The 14,595-nt window shown below is 39.3% G+C and overlaps 1 protein-coding gene across 8 annotated transcripts in view; it reads right to left on the reverse strand.

Annotated features, from left to right (window-relative positions):
* Positions 1-14,595, reverse strand: part of PHF20 (PHD finger protein 20) — a 76,776-nt gene that overhangs the window by 49,621 nt on the left and 12,560 nt on the right. For all 8 annotated transcript variants that reach the window (XM_076351884.1, XM_076351882.1, XM_076351880.1 and 5 more), the window contains 7 exons: positions 13,719-13,833; positions 7,154-7,325; positions 6,850-6,934; positions 5,985-6,064; positions 2,040-2,427; positions 1,527-1,634; positions 375-551 (listed from right to left, as the gene is read on the reverse strand). In XM_076351884.1, the coding sequence (XP_076207999.1) occupies positions 375-551; positions 1,527-1,634; positions 2,040-2,427; positions 5,985-6,064; positions 6,850-6,934; positions 7,154-7,325; positions 13,719-13,801 (1,093 nt within the window). In that variant the 5' untranslated portion in view covers positions 13,802-13,833. The remainder of the gene's footprint in view (positions 1-374; positions 552-1,526; positions 1,635-2,039; positions 2,428-5,984; positions 6,065-6,849; positions 6,935-7,153; positions 7,326-13,718; positions 13,834-14,595) is intronic.

The following is a 14,595-nucleotide window of genomic DNA, read 5'->3' on the forward strand; positions in this document are numbered from 1 at the left end:
TCACAAGCATAACCTGCATCCCTTAAAAAAAAAAAAGGAAAACAAAAAACCCCACAACATTTCCTTTAAGTTATTTTACAACCTATGGAGCTCTCTTTTTGCAAGGCCAGTTATCCCTCTACTGGAAAAGCTCCCACCATGCAAGGGAAATGCTAGGGTTACTGACAGGGAGGGAGTCAAAAGCAAAATGCAATCAGGGCAGCAGAGAGAGATATAAACTTTCCTTGAGTCTTCTCCGCACTGCTGATGAAATCAGGTTTTAATTGCAGATAGAGAGCCTGCAGGTTATGCAAGTGAAAAATATAGTGCTTGCAACAACAACTAGATGACTGCCATGCCACCACGAATCCAGAGTATACCAGGAAGCTGTTTACCCTTCTCAGATTCCTTTTGGTTAGATACTGCATCTTTCAAAGGCTGAATTTCTGTTGACACTGTAACATGATCTGTATTTAAAATCTCATGGCTAATACTAGATGAGAGTCTTGAAGATCGTCTCCTGATCTGGTCTCTTTCAGGGTTATCTGAAGAGCTCTTCAATTTTTCCTGAGCTGGAATAGACAAATTTAATGGTACCATGCAGTTACAGGATTACTAAATAGCTCACAAGCAAACTTTAAAGACCTCCCCTCTCAGTGACAATTGAAAGTGTGCTTAAGGACTGAGGTTAATAGCAAAAGCTAAACAGCCCTGGTAATTAGACCTCTCTGCAAAAGCTATAATCATATTAACAGTTATAAATAAGCGTAAAAATAGAGCAAAAGCCTATCTTATAGAGGTCTCAACTTTTTCTTTTAGTAACAGATTTGAAGTAAGACTACAGATCAGTATCTTACCGGTAAAATATTGCTTTAAACAGCAACCATCCCACAGACCTAAGTAATACCAGAAGTTAGACGAGACAATTCAGACACACAAACAACTTTGACCCTAAGCTGGGTAATGTATGCGCACTGAAGTTTTAAGACCTTGTGGTCCTAAGGGAAAGACAGCCTTCTTCAGATCTTCATCTCCTTGTTCATGATACTACTACAGAGAATATAATTTTCTTTCCTCATCAACACACTCAAGTTCTTCAACATCACTACAGTATACCAAGATAAAGTAGAAGCTTTAGACTGCAGTGACATGAATATTTATCTAGTATTAAAGTTTCTTTGCTAAGCAATGTGGTAGATCCTCCATCTAGTAACTAAAGAGTTTCTACAACTAGAAAAAGGCTTTTATAACCTTCTACGTATTGGAGGCAATATAATCACTGCTTCCCCCCCTATGCCTATGAACTTCCGCATCAAGACTCACAGCTTGTGGCTCCTTTATCCAAACCCAGCTTCCAAGATTTAGGAGGGAATTTCAGCATGATTATGCTACATATGAATGGCCAATTTAAGAAAAACAGGTGCTGCATTTCAGCCATTTCATGTATCACAGTTCAAGGTTAATACTTTTTTTTTTCCCCTTCCACTTAAGCTTCAAGAACTTGTATGTACAAATATTGTGAGAGTTGAATACCAAAAAATACTTACACAAGTTTTTTTCAATCCTGGGACGCTTTGATGGAACTTCACCTCCTTTAGGTATTTTCCGACGTCTTAACTCCAAAGTTATGGGCTGCAGCGTCTGAGAACTTGGCTCTACATATTTGGAGAACAAAAATTGACTGGAAACGATGCTGCAAAACTCTTTAAAACATAAATTCCCAAGCCTCACAACTTAAAATACTGGACTAGCATAAATACAGTTTCACCTGGCTTTCTGAAGTCTATATACTAGCATTTAATCCTACTGCAGACGTTTTATATTTTATGAAGATTACTTGCCTAAATCCAATCTCTGACCAAACCACCGAAGCTCCAAACCTGACTAACAAGTATGTTGCTCTCAGCTGTCCTAACCAAGCCTGAACAAACATGAGTTTAAACTTTTTTTTAAAGTTTCTAGAGACTTAGGCTGTGAAAGAGCAAAATACTTTTCATTCCTTTAGGTAAGTTTAGAAGCGTTCTGACATATGGCCTAAACATTTAAGTTTAACTACATACCTGTTGGAGGTGTTATCGGTGGTCTTCCACGTTTTCGTTTAGTTTCTTTTGCGTTTTCCTGTGGACTCTTTACATTGTCATTCTCAGGCTTCTTCTCAATTTGTGTATCTACTGAATATTCCATATCATTCTCTGATATATTCTCTTTATCTTCTTTTCCATTCTTAGATATATTCTTTTCTGAGACCTTGCCTTTTTCTGAGATGACTATCAATTTTCCTTCTTTATCAGGTTGCTTAACTCTTTTCTCAGTCCTTAATGTCTTTTCATCCTTGTCTTTCTTTGCATTACCTGTTGCTTTCCTCTGTTCTTTAAATTTCTCCCGCTTTTCAGGAGATGATGGAATTTCATTACCTCTTTCCTTAGGCTTAGCATTACCCACAATATTCTAGAATAAAGAGAATGACATATGAGAACTACCTTACTGCAATCTGGAAGTCGTGTCCCCCCCCTTTGTATTTAGCAGACTTGCATCCTTGTCCAATTTTTCAAAGGATAAAAGCATATAACTCTATTGCAACCCACAGATTAAAACGTAGGGGCACTTGAACTATTCAAGGACCCATGCAGCTTCAACAGGACAGCGCAACAGATTCACTCTCTTCACAACTCAATGGTATAAGAGATTTGCTGCTTCTTCGTCCTCATGTGCAGGTTAGGTCCATACTAGCTTGCACAGTACTACTTAAAGCCTGCTTGGGACACTGAAGAAAGACTGGGAGTCAAGAGCACAGAAAAGGGCAAACAGCTCAATCATTTGGATGCAAAAACTGTCTTCCTTTCACGGAAGTGTCTCATTCAAAATAGACCAGTATTTAGCTTGTAATTATCAATGCTACTGAAACATGCTAAGTAAAGAGTAATGTAAAGCAATTGCAAACACCAACTTCATCAGGAACCACACAATGTTAAAATTTACACATTTAAATTTAAAAACAAAACTTTAAATTTTGTCTTTCTAAAATTTGTGTTCGGCATGAGAGGACATGAAAATCCTTAATAGTCCCTGGCCAGCAAGCTACTGATACAATATTCAACTGTAATCTCATTTCCCCATAGTTCTTATATAGTCACACCAAACCAAGAAGAACATCCCTGTATCAACAGGTCACTGCTACTCAATGTCCTTTCCATTTTGTGATCAGGTTTCATATTAACACCACCGGGGGGGGATGCTGATTTTTGTTTTTTTCCCCTTCCAATGATCCTGCCACAGGCTGTCCCAGGACTTCTCTCCTCTGATAAACAGAAACCTTCCAACTTTGTGCCTGGATTAATAATTTATATTTGGTCGTGTGTCAACACTGCCTTTAGTTGAACTAACTTCCCTCTTCCTGTTGCCTAATACCTCAAAGCATTAAAGAGCAACAACACTCCCTTCCAGACATCGTTCTGCAAGGCACAACAAGCTTAAACTTTGAACAAGGATCAGAGGACAAGAAAGGCTAAGTACCTCTTGATACCTCTTTGGGGAAAGAAAGCCGAACTGCTGATTTGATTTAGACAAAATTCTGAGAATACACTTAAGACTATCTCCTTGTACTACACTACATCTTGCCTCTTCCCACCCCAATCTTCCTACCTATATGTGGCTTATATGAACTGATACTTTTTAAGATTGCCATTTTCAGACCACAGTCCTAAGAAGTAATCTTGATGCAATAAAATGGTGAATATGCAATTTGCTCCACCCTCTATGATATCATTTCAACCCCATACTTGGCACAGAGGTGATTAAAAAAAAAATGACTTTTTAAAAATGCAAGATCAAATTTTCATGAAAACAGCTAGGAAAAGGGGAAGAAAGTCTTTCACCTTCTTGGTGTCTGAGCACCACTTTTACCAGGCATCATAAAAATCTGTCTTCTGTAAATTCCTTAAATGCCACAGCTATGGGAGAAGCTTCAGCGGAAACTCAAACATTAGTAAAAAAAAACCTCAAAAAACAACCCTCAGACATTAGGTTTCATCAGTTGTGCTGCTCATAGAACCATCCGATTTGAATCAAGTATGTGGTACTGGAACACACGTAACCATCTTAATTAAGTTATTCTTAAGAAACGGAGCCATAAAAACAGTATGTCTGAATTACCTCTTGATGTTACTGAACTCTTAAAAGCTGTGTCCGCTTGCATAAGTACATTCACACTGTGCAGGTCATTAGCATTTTACCATCATTGTTCAATATAGCACGTTACACCCTCTACATAGGGACAGAGTAACACTGTCATTAAAGAAAAGACGACCAGCTTACATTGCTCCCTTCAGAACTCTGGTGGTTTCGGGGCTTTTTTTTTTTTTTTTTACGGAACAGCTAAGATATGAGCCATGTGTGTCTTCACGGCTACAGTCTCTCCTACCGATGAACAGGAACAAGACACTTTCCTTCCACTGCCAGCATGCTGCTACATTAGTGCTGTATCTGAATCTACACACACCTTAAGTAACTTACATTCACAACTGAATCTTGAGCTCTCCAGTGGCTCAGGTATTTTTTTTAAACTTTACTTCTGATTGTGTAAACAGAGCTCACTAGGAAATTCTCCCCTTATGCTTTTTTTATGCTAAAGGACAGAACACGATGTTCTAGCGTAACTTATCTCTTGAGTTAAGAGAAATCTTCCCAGCCAGTGGTTAAAGGGAAAAAAAAACTTAAATTCCTTTCAAAACTCCCTAAAGGAGAGAGGAGAGAAAATATTTTGCCTTTCTTATGCAGAATATTTCTTAAGATTGTTCAACTTCATGTATTTAAGGTTAAATATGGTATAAATATTTCTTATGGTAATGAAAATTCTTCAGGTAGTTCCCTTTTGAGTATTAGTCAACCCCCAACCAGGCACAATTATTACCATTTGAAAACTATTAAGAGCACTTTGTGGCAAATCTGAAATAGTTTTCTCTCCCAGCCTGGCAGATACACAAATCTGGAGACCTCCAAGGAATGGCATGCCTCTTCACAACAGTGGCAGATTTAAATTGTACCCATTAACATTCATTATCGGAATCTGTATTTAAGACTTGTGTTGGGGGGAGGTTTCTTTGTTCAAACTTAAGTTCCAGAAAACTAAAAGCAGAAGGTGTGACTAAAAACACAGGCTACAGCTACCACACAGGAACGTGTGGAAAGATCTCAAACTTAAAACCATTCCTGTAATGAAAATTATTCTGAAGCAGGTACTTAAGAAGCTGTAACCAAGTTACACAGGACTAGAACTTGTCAGCCTTTCCTACAAAGTGCCTGCACATGAAAACTGAAGTACAACGCAGCACTTCTTTCTTCTCACCATGAGCAGGACAGGATTTTTTTTTGTTGGTTTGTTGGGGGTTTTTTTGTTTGTTTTTTTTGTTTTTTTTAGAATGGCTCACTACTACTTTCCATCATGAGCTGAAGGTTGCATCCACAGCACTGAGCAGGCGAAGGGTTGGCAGAATAGCCAAACCATAGAAGCAGAACGTGGTTTAGTAAAAAAAAGCTTATCTTCTCAAAGTTGTGAGGTGAAAGATGACTAGACAGCTTCCTTAAGTCTCAAGACAATCAAGTAGTTACTTTGGGAAAGAAGTTTCTGTCCACTCCATAGTTCCCATCCCTTAAATTTAAACTAATCTCAAACAGATGAAACAACCAAAGTGTGTTTCAATAACCTACCACTAGCTTTAGTATGTACATTCTGAATCTTTCAATGATTTTTTAGAAAACTGTTCTATCTATATGCCTATTGACTTCTTTAGCTCAAGAGGTGCATTCATGAGAACATGAACCTGAGAGCTTTGCAAATCATTCCATGAAGATTTGCATAACCTTTTCATTTTAACAGATTTTATTTCAGATGTATTGCATGTTAGCAGTAGAGAATTTCCATTCATTTCATATTTTATAATTCATCAAATCTAGCCACCTGAACTGTTAATTTTAGAATACAGTAGTAGCATGAACACAAGACTTACCTGATCTTTGGAAAAAGCTTTGACATGAATGTTTTTGACAGTCTGAACTACACCATCATAAAACTTCACAGTGTACGTACCTAAAAGTTGAAAATAAAGCATAAGAGTTTAAAGATCAGAAGTTATTTAACAGAGCATCCACTAACAGCTCCAATACTCTCCAATACTCCAATCCAATAACAGCTGCATATTTAGCTCTAGATAAAAGCTGCCTTATCTGTGGTTCTTAAAAACTTCAACAGCAGAGGTCTTATCACAGGCCAGGTAAGGGAGAAACAGTGAAGTTACCAAAAATAATTATGGTAAGCATAAAGGTGCATGTCTAAGCATAGAGTTGCTCCTCAGATATACTTTCCTCACAAAACCCCACAATATTTTTGGTGGAATACACCAATAAATAATTACACAGACTTTTTCTCCTTGATCTTACAACATATAGTCAATCTAAAGAAAGCACAGCACAAGAACAAGTCCTTCATGGTTACTTACTGATATCCAAAAAGGAGAAGTATGGCTGTGCTTCCCCTGCCCCCCCCAATTTGTTAAGGGTTTTTGCAGCTCTGACACTAGTTTTACTGCAGTTACATGCATCTCTTGACAATAAACTTCAGAAGAAACAAGTTTTCCCAAACATATACTTAAAGCAATTACTGCCTGGATATCCCAGCAGAAAGCTCTTTTTTCTCATGGAAAGAATAAGAGGTTTGGTTAAAAAAGCTGATGGCAGACCAAAACATATAATTGAAAATAAAACTTTTCACAGACGTTTTCTGTCTGTTGTACTCTCTCTCCACCTAAGCAAAAAGGTTAGAATATAATTAAAAATGCATTACTAACAAGCATGACAATCAAAAGTGATTCTTACCATCTTTGTTAACAGAAGTAACTTTGGCTGGATAGAAGCGACAGTCAGACCAGCATGCCAATACCTGATCATTTATATGAAATCCCTACAAGACAGTAGTTAAAAGTGTTTTCATCTGAGAATTACTGAAACATACCACTTCATTGAAACATGATTCAAAATGATTAGTTTTCCAATATTTAAAATAAATCATAAGACTTATACAGCAGGCAACACAGCAACAGTGAAGCATTTTAATGGTCATAATTCATACAACTGCACATAAAACTGTTACGTACTCAAATGTCCTCTATTTTCTACTTACTGCACAACCTTCTTCCTCATGTAATCCTTCTTTTCTTAACTGTATCTTCTCTAAGGGACGCAAATAAGGACTGTCCCAACAAAACCATTCATCATATCTATGGTTCCAGCGTTTGAAATGGATAAGTACTTTTCCTTCTTCATAATCAATTTCTTCAATGTGAGCTGGATACCTGGTCAAAAGGTAGATTAAAATATTTCAATTAAGAACAAGGTAGGCTGTCTCAGACACTTAACTACAGTACAAAACATTACACAAATGGGGCCTTCTGCATGATCACAAACAAAATATCTGAAGATCTGCTTGATCAGGTGTGATGGGGAGCTGAGTTACTATACCTAACAACCTTTGGTTTCTACAATCTTAATATTATTTGATGTATCACTTGTATAAGCAATAAAGATGCTACAAAATGACTAAGAGCTCAGCACAGGATGAATCCCAAAACCGAACAGCAAAGGCAAGCATTGGCTGCAGGACAACTAAGGAGTTCTTAGTCCAGGGTGGGAAAAATGTAACTAGAGGTCAAGAAGTCAGAAAAACCTTCCCTACACCTAGAAATTTCACATACACACAAAAATGATAGCTTCAGCTCTCTCTTACCAAGAATAACACCTGAAGGTCAATACACTTGCTTCTCTCAGAGATATCCATCAACACGCATCACGAATCATCTTCCCAGTGTAACAGCAAAAGTCTAGCAGGCACACTAAACCTAATTTAAGTTTTAGATTCTCAAAGTTAAATTTCATCTGCAAAGTCCTGGGACTTTTAAATAAAAGTCTCAGTATATGAGAAGTACAGGTATCTGAGACTAGTCAAATCCAGTTGTTTCTAATCAGGAAGACCTTATAAACTATGCATTTCTTTAATTGCATTGGTAATTTGTAACTTCAGTAAGTATTTCAGAATCATAGCATATTTCACTATCCCAACTGAAGGTAACATCCCAAGTATTGATGTTTTCCCCTCCACAATAAGAGCGCCAGGAGAAAATCTTCACTTGTCGGTGTTATTTGTAACTTGTTTCACTTATTTGTGGAAGAAAGGCAAGGCCCCACTGAATTCTTGAATGAAGGGCTGAAGAAAAAAAACCCAAATCCGCAAGTATTCTTTACCTGATAAATCACACTTAAAAAGATAGAACAAGGGGTAGAAAGAAATAGCATCTGAAAAGGATCAAGCCTGATGCTAAAAATAAAACCCAGACATGTCAGAATTGAGACTTAAATGCAACAGACTACCATTCGACAATCCTACACAGATGAAAAAAAGCTACCTACAACTGAAATTCTTCAGCAGATCTGAGACACGTCCAGTCATGACTTTTTCAGAGAGCTACAAATAGGCCATGCTAGAGACTCGCACCACAACCACAGACTAAGGCCCTGCCTAACACTCGATGCCACATGCCTCAAGCTGTGCCATTACTTCATCCCAATATATTATCAAAACACATGCAGCAAAGGCTGTGGAAGAGAGGAAGACAAATGGGAGATACTTATGGCAGGGACATCTCTAAGGTTACCATCTTCCTAGGAAGGAAGAAACTTCCTTCGTGTGACAGTCAACATTTCATATTTTGGTAACCCCAAACGCTGCCCTGCACAGGTTCATGAGGGGGCAATGTTCAGAGTCTTTCCACATATAACAACATAGTTCTATTAAACATAGTTTATTCTTAAATATCTCAGCAACTGCTTATCACTAAGTACAGGTAATGACAAAAATCACTATCCAGCTCCCTGCAAAGTGCAGCAAAAACGGGCATAGGAATTCCCAGGTTCTCTCAAGAAGAGACTAGCCAGAAGGATGCTTTTGCCATCAAGACTGCAATGGGCCTAGGGCTTGTCCAGATTCTCAAAGATCAGGAGGGAAGCTGATAAAAGTGATGGACTACAGGCTCAACATTAAGCTAACAATCCAGTCCATGCAGATAACCATCTCGGGTGAACACGCTCAATCCACTAACTTTCTCTCACTGGGGAGAGACAAGCCCAACTGACAAGAGCCAACTAACTCTGTGATGCAAGACTGTTCCCTGCTTCACACCCAGTAAAAGGAGAAACCTTCTCCACCACAAGAACCGTCACCCCAGAACCATGCACCAGTATCATCTGCACCTATCCCACCTCACCTTCTAAAGATTCCCTGATAGGGGAGAGATGCTGATTTATCATCAGAAACAGCAAAAACATACCTGACAATAAGACCAAATTTCAGCCTGGTTGAGAGCCAGCACGGGTGAACTGGAGCTCTCAGCCAGCTCCTGGATAACATGCTGCAAAGTCTGAACAAATCTTCTTTTTCTGAAGCAACCAACATCAGCAAACATATGTTCAGTGCTCTTGACTAGAACAGTAAACCTATCAGAAGCTGTGCCAGATCTGTCCATGGACTTTGACAGCCCTCTTCCTGATACCACCTTCCTTTCAGATGCAAAACACAGTGCTGGCAACTTCGAAAGGTTCATAAGTTCTCAACAGCTCTGAGCACCACACATTGACAGTGCAAGCTTCCTTCCTTCAACTTCTGTCCCCTAGCCTTCAAAGCATTGAGCAAGCATGCCAAGAAGAGAAGTAATACAGCATATCCATACACATGCACCAAAAAGCCTGTGAACATGCCAAGGGGTAGAGGTAACTTATTCAGACTTGTTTATCAAGAAAACATACTATGGGAAGATACACAAAGTGAAAGGCCAATAGCAGAAGCCTGGCTAAGGCCTGAAAGAAGAGTACAACTGCCACGTGTCCAGGGATGGTCCAACACATCCTCCCCCAAACCACAAAGGAAGCATTTAGCTGACTCTGTGGGTCTTCAAGACAGCTGACTGATCCTGGGTAAGAAATCCCCAGCTGGTACCAATTTGAATATTTATCTAACACACTGCAAAAAACAGGCTGAAATCAGATGTAACTTCTTGCAATATATTGGGAGGCCAAAACAAGTAGTTCTCCAGCTCAATTCAAAAGGAATGATGAGCTTGTACCTTTCAAGGCCTTTATGTACTGGCTAAACAGTAAGGGAAAACCTCCAAGATGCTCAAACTACTGGCATTAGTTTTGATAAAAACCCAAGTGGCAATCAAAAGCTCAAACAGCCTAACTCTCAACAGACAGGGGTTAGGCATGATGGGCAACTTCAGACTACTGCTGTCAGAGCACAGCAAACAATATGAAAATGGGTTTGTTGTAGACACAAGTGTAAAACCATCCTCTTCTGTGAGGAGGTAAATATCTGGAAATTCAGAATCAGGGTGCTGACTGAAGGAGTTCCTATCTCAGTCCTGGACTAGTTTGTCTCCCTTCTCCTTTCCTATATACCAAAATGGAATTGCTGTAAAAACCCCCTCCGAGAACTAGGAAGGGACAAGCTTACTGCAGTCAAAGCAATGCCGAGAGGAAAGGAAGCATCTAGGAGAACCAGTACTATAAAGGACAACAGCTATGGGGTTTCATCTTCTCAGTACTGAGACAAAGTCCTGACAGCATGAGCAATTAAACTCATGGGACTGTGTCCTGGTTGAGATTATCTCAACCCACGAGCTTTCTTACTTTTGCTCTTCCTATTCTCTCCCCCATCCCACCAGGGAGGAAGGGTGAGCAAGCGGCTGTGTGGTGCTTAGTTGCCAGCTGGGGTTAAACCATGACAGACTGACAATCTCTACCTTAACAGGGTAGCACAATACTCTTAACAATACTAATCTTGTTCTCAATACTCAAGAGCTTCAACCAGAATTAAAAGTCTCTTCATATCCATTTTACTTGCACAACAGACAGAAGAACTTGAAAGAGGTGTCATTACAATAAGGTAACACAAGAGGTGTCATTTGCCTACTGCAGGCATCCAGTGCAGAGTCATCCTCTTTTCAGTAAGAGAGGATGTCTGCAGCTAGCCAGCACTGAAGAGTTTAAATGATCAATGCAAAAAGTTTCAAGAACTCAATTCAGCCGGGACAGCGTGTGCACGTACATCGTTACAGCTAGCCTCTCTGGGATCTCTCCACATAGGACTGCCCTACCGGAGCATTCCCACTACTCCATCCTCTGAACTCCAGCACTGTGTAGCAAGAGACCTTTCAGCATGCATGGAGGCACCACCTGACGGCCAGAGCTCTCCCTTAGTGCCCTGAGGTCAACAGACACTATCACAAGCCTTTCATGACAGCTTTGATACATCAACCAAGCCCTAAGAACTAAGCCAAGTACCAAAAGTACTCACTGCACTCCCTGGAGTTCAAGTCTAGGAGGTGACAGACAACTGCACCAGGAACTGAAGTGCACTTCGAATACATTATGATTCCAGATACAACAAAGCAACCTTTGATAAGAGCTCTAAAGATGCAAAATTCACTTTGCACTTTGGCAAGGAGCAGACTCTGCACTGACTACTCTGCTGGCATACAGGAATTTTTTTTTTTTCCTCTTCAATAGAGTTGGCATCACATCCAAACACCCTGAAAGTCCTGAACTAGCATTTCAGGGCACAAGCCACTGCCATGAAAGGCAGGTAAATGGAGCTCTGAAATGAAATACTTTCCAAGGCACTACTGCCATTTGAGAAGCAATACTGGCCCGTGAATTGACTGGTGTGTTTGGTACTGAGCACAGAAATCAAAGCCAGCCCTCTGATCAGACAAGAGACTTCTGCCTATGTTTAAGTGCATAGCAACAAAAGTACACACAAGAAAAGCTTGGACCTCTGAAAGTCTAGCACTGGGAAAAGCAAGTATCAGCAAATGGAGAGTTTTGTATCCACATAAAAGGAGTGCACTGCAACCACACCATAGCTGGTGCTGTTCACACAGCAGCAGGTGAAAGCAGCAGGGGAAAAAAAGAAGTCTGCTGTCCTCTACAAATCCACACCTGGGGAGATGTGTCAGACTGATATTGCCAAGGGAAAATAAGTCCCAAGATCTTACAAATTTTGGTTCACAAACCCTGAAAACAGAAATACACGCAGATCACCAGTCAAGGAAACATGGACTTTCTGACCCAGGTTTCAAAAGCTTAGCAAGCAAAAGAAAACTTTCAGAACTGTAGAGTTAATAACTAAGTTGTGAGATCAAGGAGTTGCAAAACACTGGGCATAAGACAGGTCATTTAAAATCAAGCGTTTTTAAAAACCAAACAACATGGCTTGGTTTTGGACATGCAGCATATGTCCAAAATTCAGATTTGGAAAGTATAGTAGGTGTTGAATTTCCCCCCCAAAGTTTTCCCATGTAAGAGCTGTGTACTCCCATACTTTGAGACACTGTTGTTGTCCAAACATGTCAGAAGGACAACAGTCAGACACATTAGCCTTACTCAAACACAGTCTATACTAAACTGCATCTTTAATAAGCCTACGTTACAGACAGGCTAAGAAACCTCATTTTTGTAGGCGTGACTATTTTCTTGCTGTATAAACAAAGCTCAAGAATACAAAAGATGCATGCAGATTCAAAGTCCTACCTATGCAACTCTTGGTTACGCAGGAAAACCAGCATAACATGCAAGTATGATTTAATGTTTGTACTTCATGTTCTTTCCATAAAGAGATATGTTTACTCATTTTCACAATTCCAATCCCCTTGTACCTGGAAAGCAGAGAAATACTCTGCATGCAACCAAGATGTTTTGAGACACAGGGGACTTGTTCAAGGCAGCACTCCATCCTTCCGGGATGTCCAGATGGTTTTCAATACTGTGACTTCTGCACACTTAACCTGCCAGCAGGTTCCAGCGCCTAAAGTACAATCATGCCTAACCCACATAGACTCTTAAATAAAAGTAAACTATAGCTGACTTCAGGAGAGAGATGATATCTTAAGGAACTAACAAAACCCAATTAATTCCTGTATTTAAGAAGTCTTTGTCTCCAGCAATTTTCATTGTATGAAAACACTGAACATTATTAAATGCTAATTTTTGAGCTGACTTCCTAAAACGAACAGAGTTAGAAGGCTTAAGGTTAGCCCAAGTAACTTTTCGGCCCTTTTTCCCCTTCCTACTGCAGTGGTTAGTCAAGAAAAGTACTCTTCCTCACAACTGAAGTCTGCAAGACAGTCTCCAGAGCAAACTTCTTAGTGTGGAATGTGTTTCCCCACCCAGTTCTTTAATTCTAAAGCTGACCACTCTCACATGAGCACAGGCCGCAAGAATTTCAATCAGACATTAAAGCCTATGAATTCACAACAGCAGTGGGAAAGGAAGTAGTGAGGAACTACCTTGGGTATTCTGTACTGCAAAAGATTTCTCTCTTCATAATGTCTGCTCTGCAATCTGTGTATAGCACAGAATTTAAAATGTGAATTCAGGAGTACCAGAGTCTGAAGTCCCACTAGATTTATGTGTAGTCCTATTTCCCAGACACAGATAGCACCAGTACACTCCTTTTTAAGGGCCAGAACAACATATCAGCATCTATCGCCCATTTCAACCACTGGTATATAAACTTTTATAAATTAACTACTTTCCTACAAACCAATGACCAGGACTCTAAATATTGTACCAATACAAAATGTTTAAGATATTAAAGACTTAGAGTTAATATAATATGAATGGTTTTAAAAAAATACCAGTTTTTTAATCTGTCACGGGCTTCCAACTGGGCTCCCACCTCAAAGTTGATCCCTCTTCTATTCGGAGGATGTTTTGTCATTTTGTAATATCAACACTGCTGATTTTATTCCCCTGAAAAATGCAATTAAATATCAATCACTAATCAAGACATACACAAAATAAGCTTATGCACCATAATCCCCAAAAGCTAGATGTCAAGGGACCTCTACTTTTTGTTTGCAGAAAGTAATGGGGGCAATTATCTCTTAAACAAGGGTTCCCAAGTGACAGTGTGCAGAATCATTCCAAAAATGTGTTCAAAATGGTAGCTACTGGACCATGAAAGATTGAAGCTCAACCTTTGTCCATCAGTCCAAGTTCCAGGTCAATTAAGAACTCTGCAACGCAATATTTATTCAGAACTGAGACAGAAGTTTCATGATATTCTCTCCCCCCTCCCAGTTTTGATGAAAACAAGGAATCCAGTAAACAGGAAGTGGGCAAAACCAAACACAGTAACAATCTTTCAACAGCTACCATGTTAGTGAAACAATTCAAGAACACTATGTCACCTCATCACTACAAATGCAATAGAGTTCAGAGACATTAGAAATACGTAGTTTAACAAATTTTAGAAGACTGTCTATACTGCTTGCATATTTGCATTGCTTTCTTCCCACTTCACCATTTTAACTAGAAAATAAAAGTAGTCTTCATTAAGACATGCTTCCAACAGATAATATAAAGACTTAAGAAATCTTGCCAAAGTAGTTTCTCTCAAGGTACATTTAGTGGAAAGCCTGATCAGGAGCTATTTTTCCCAAATTTTTGTCAGTCGTTTCCCACAATTATAAGATACAAATTATGATCCATTCCTGTAGTCTTCAAGCTCAC

The sequence above is a fragment of the Aptenodytes patagonicus genome, chromosome 14, assembly GCF_965638725.1.
Source record: "Aptenodytes patagonicus chromosome 14, bAptPat1.pri.cur, whole genome shotgun sequence".
Lineage (NCBI taxonomy): Eukaryota > Metazoa > Chordata > Aves > Sphenisciformes > Spheniscidae > Aptenodytes > Aptenodytes patagonicus.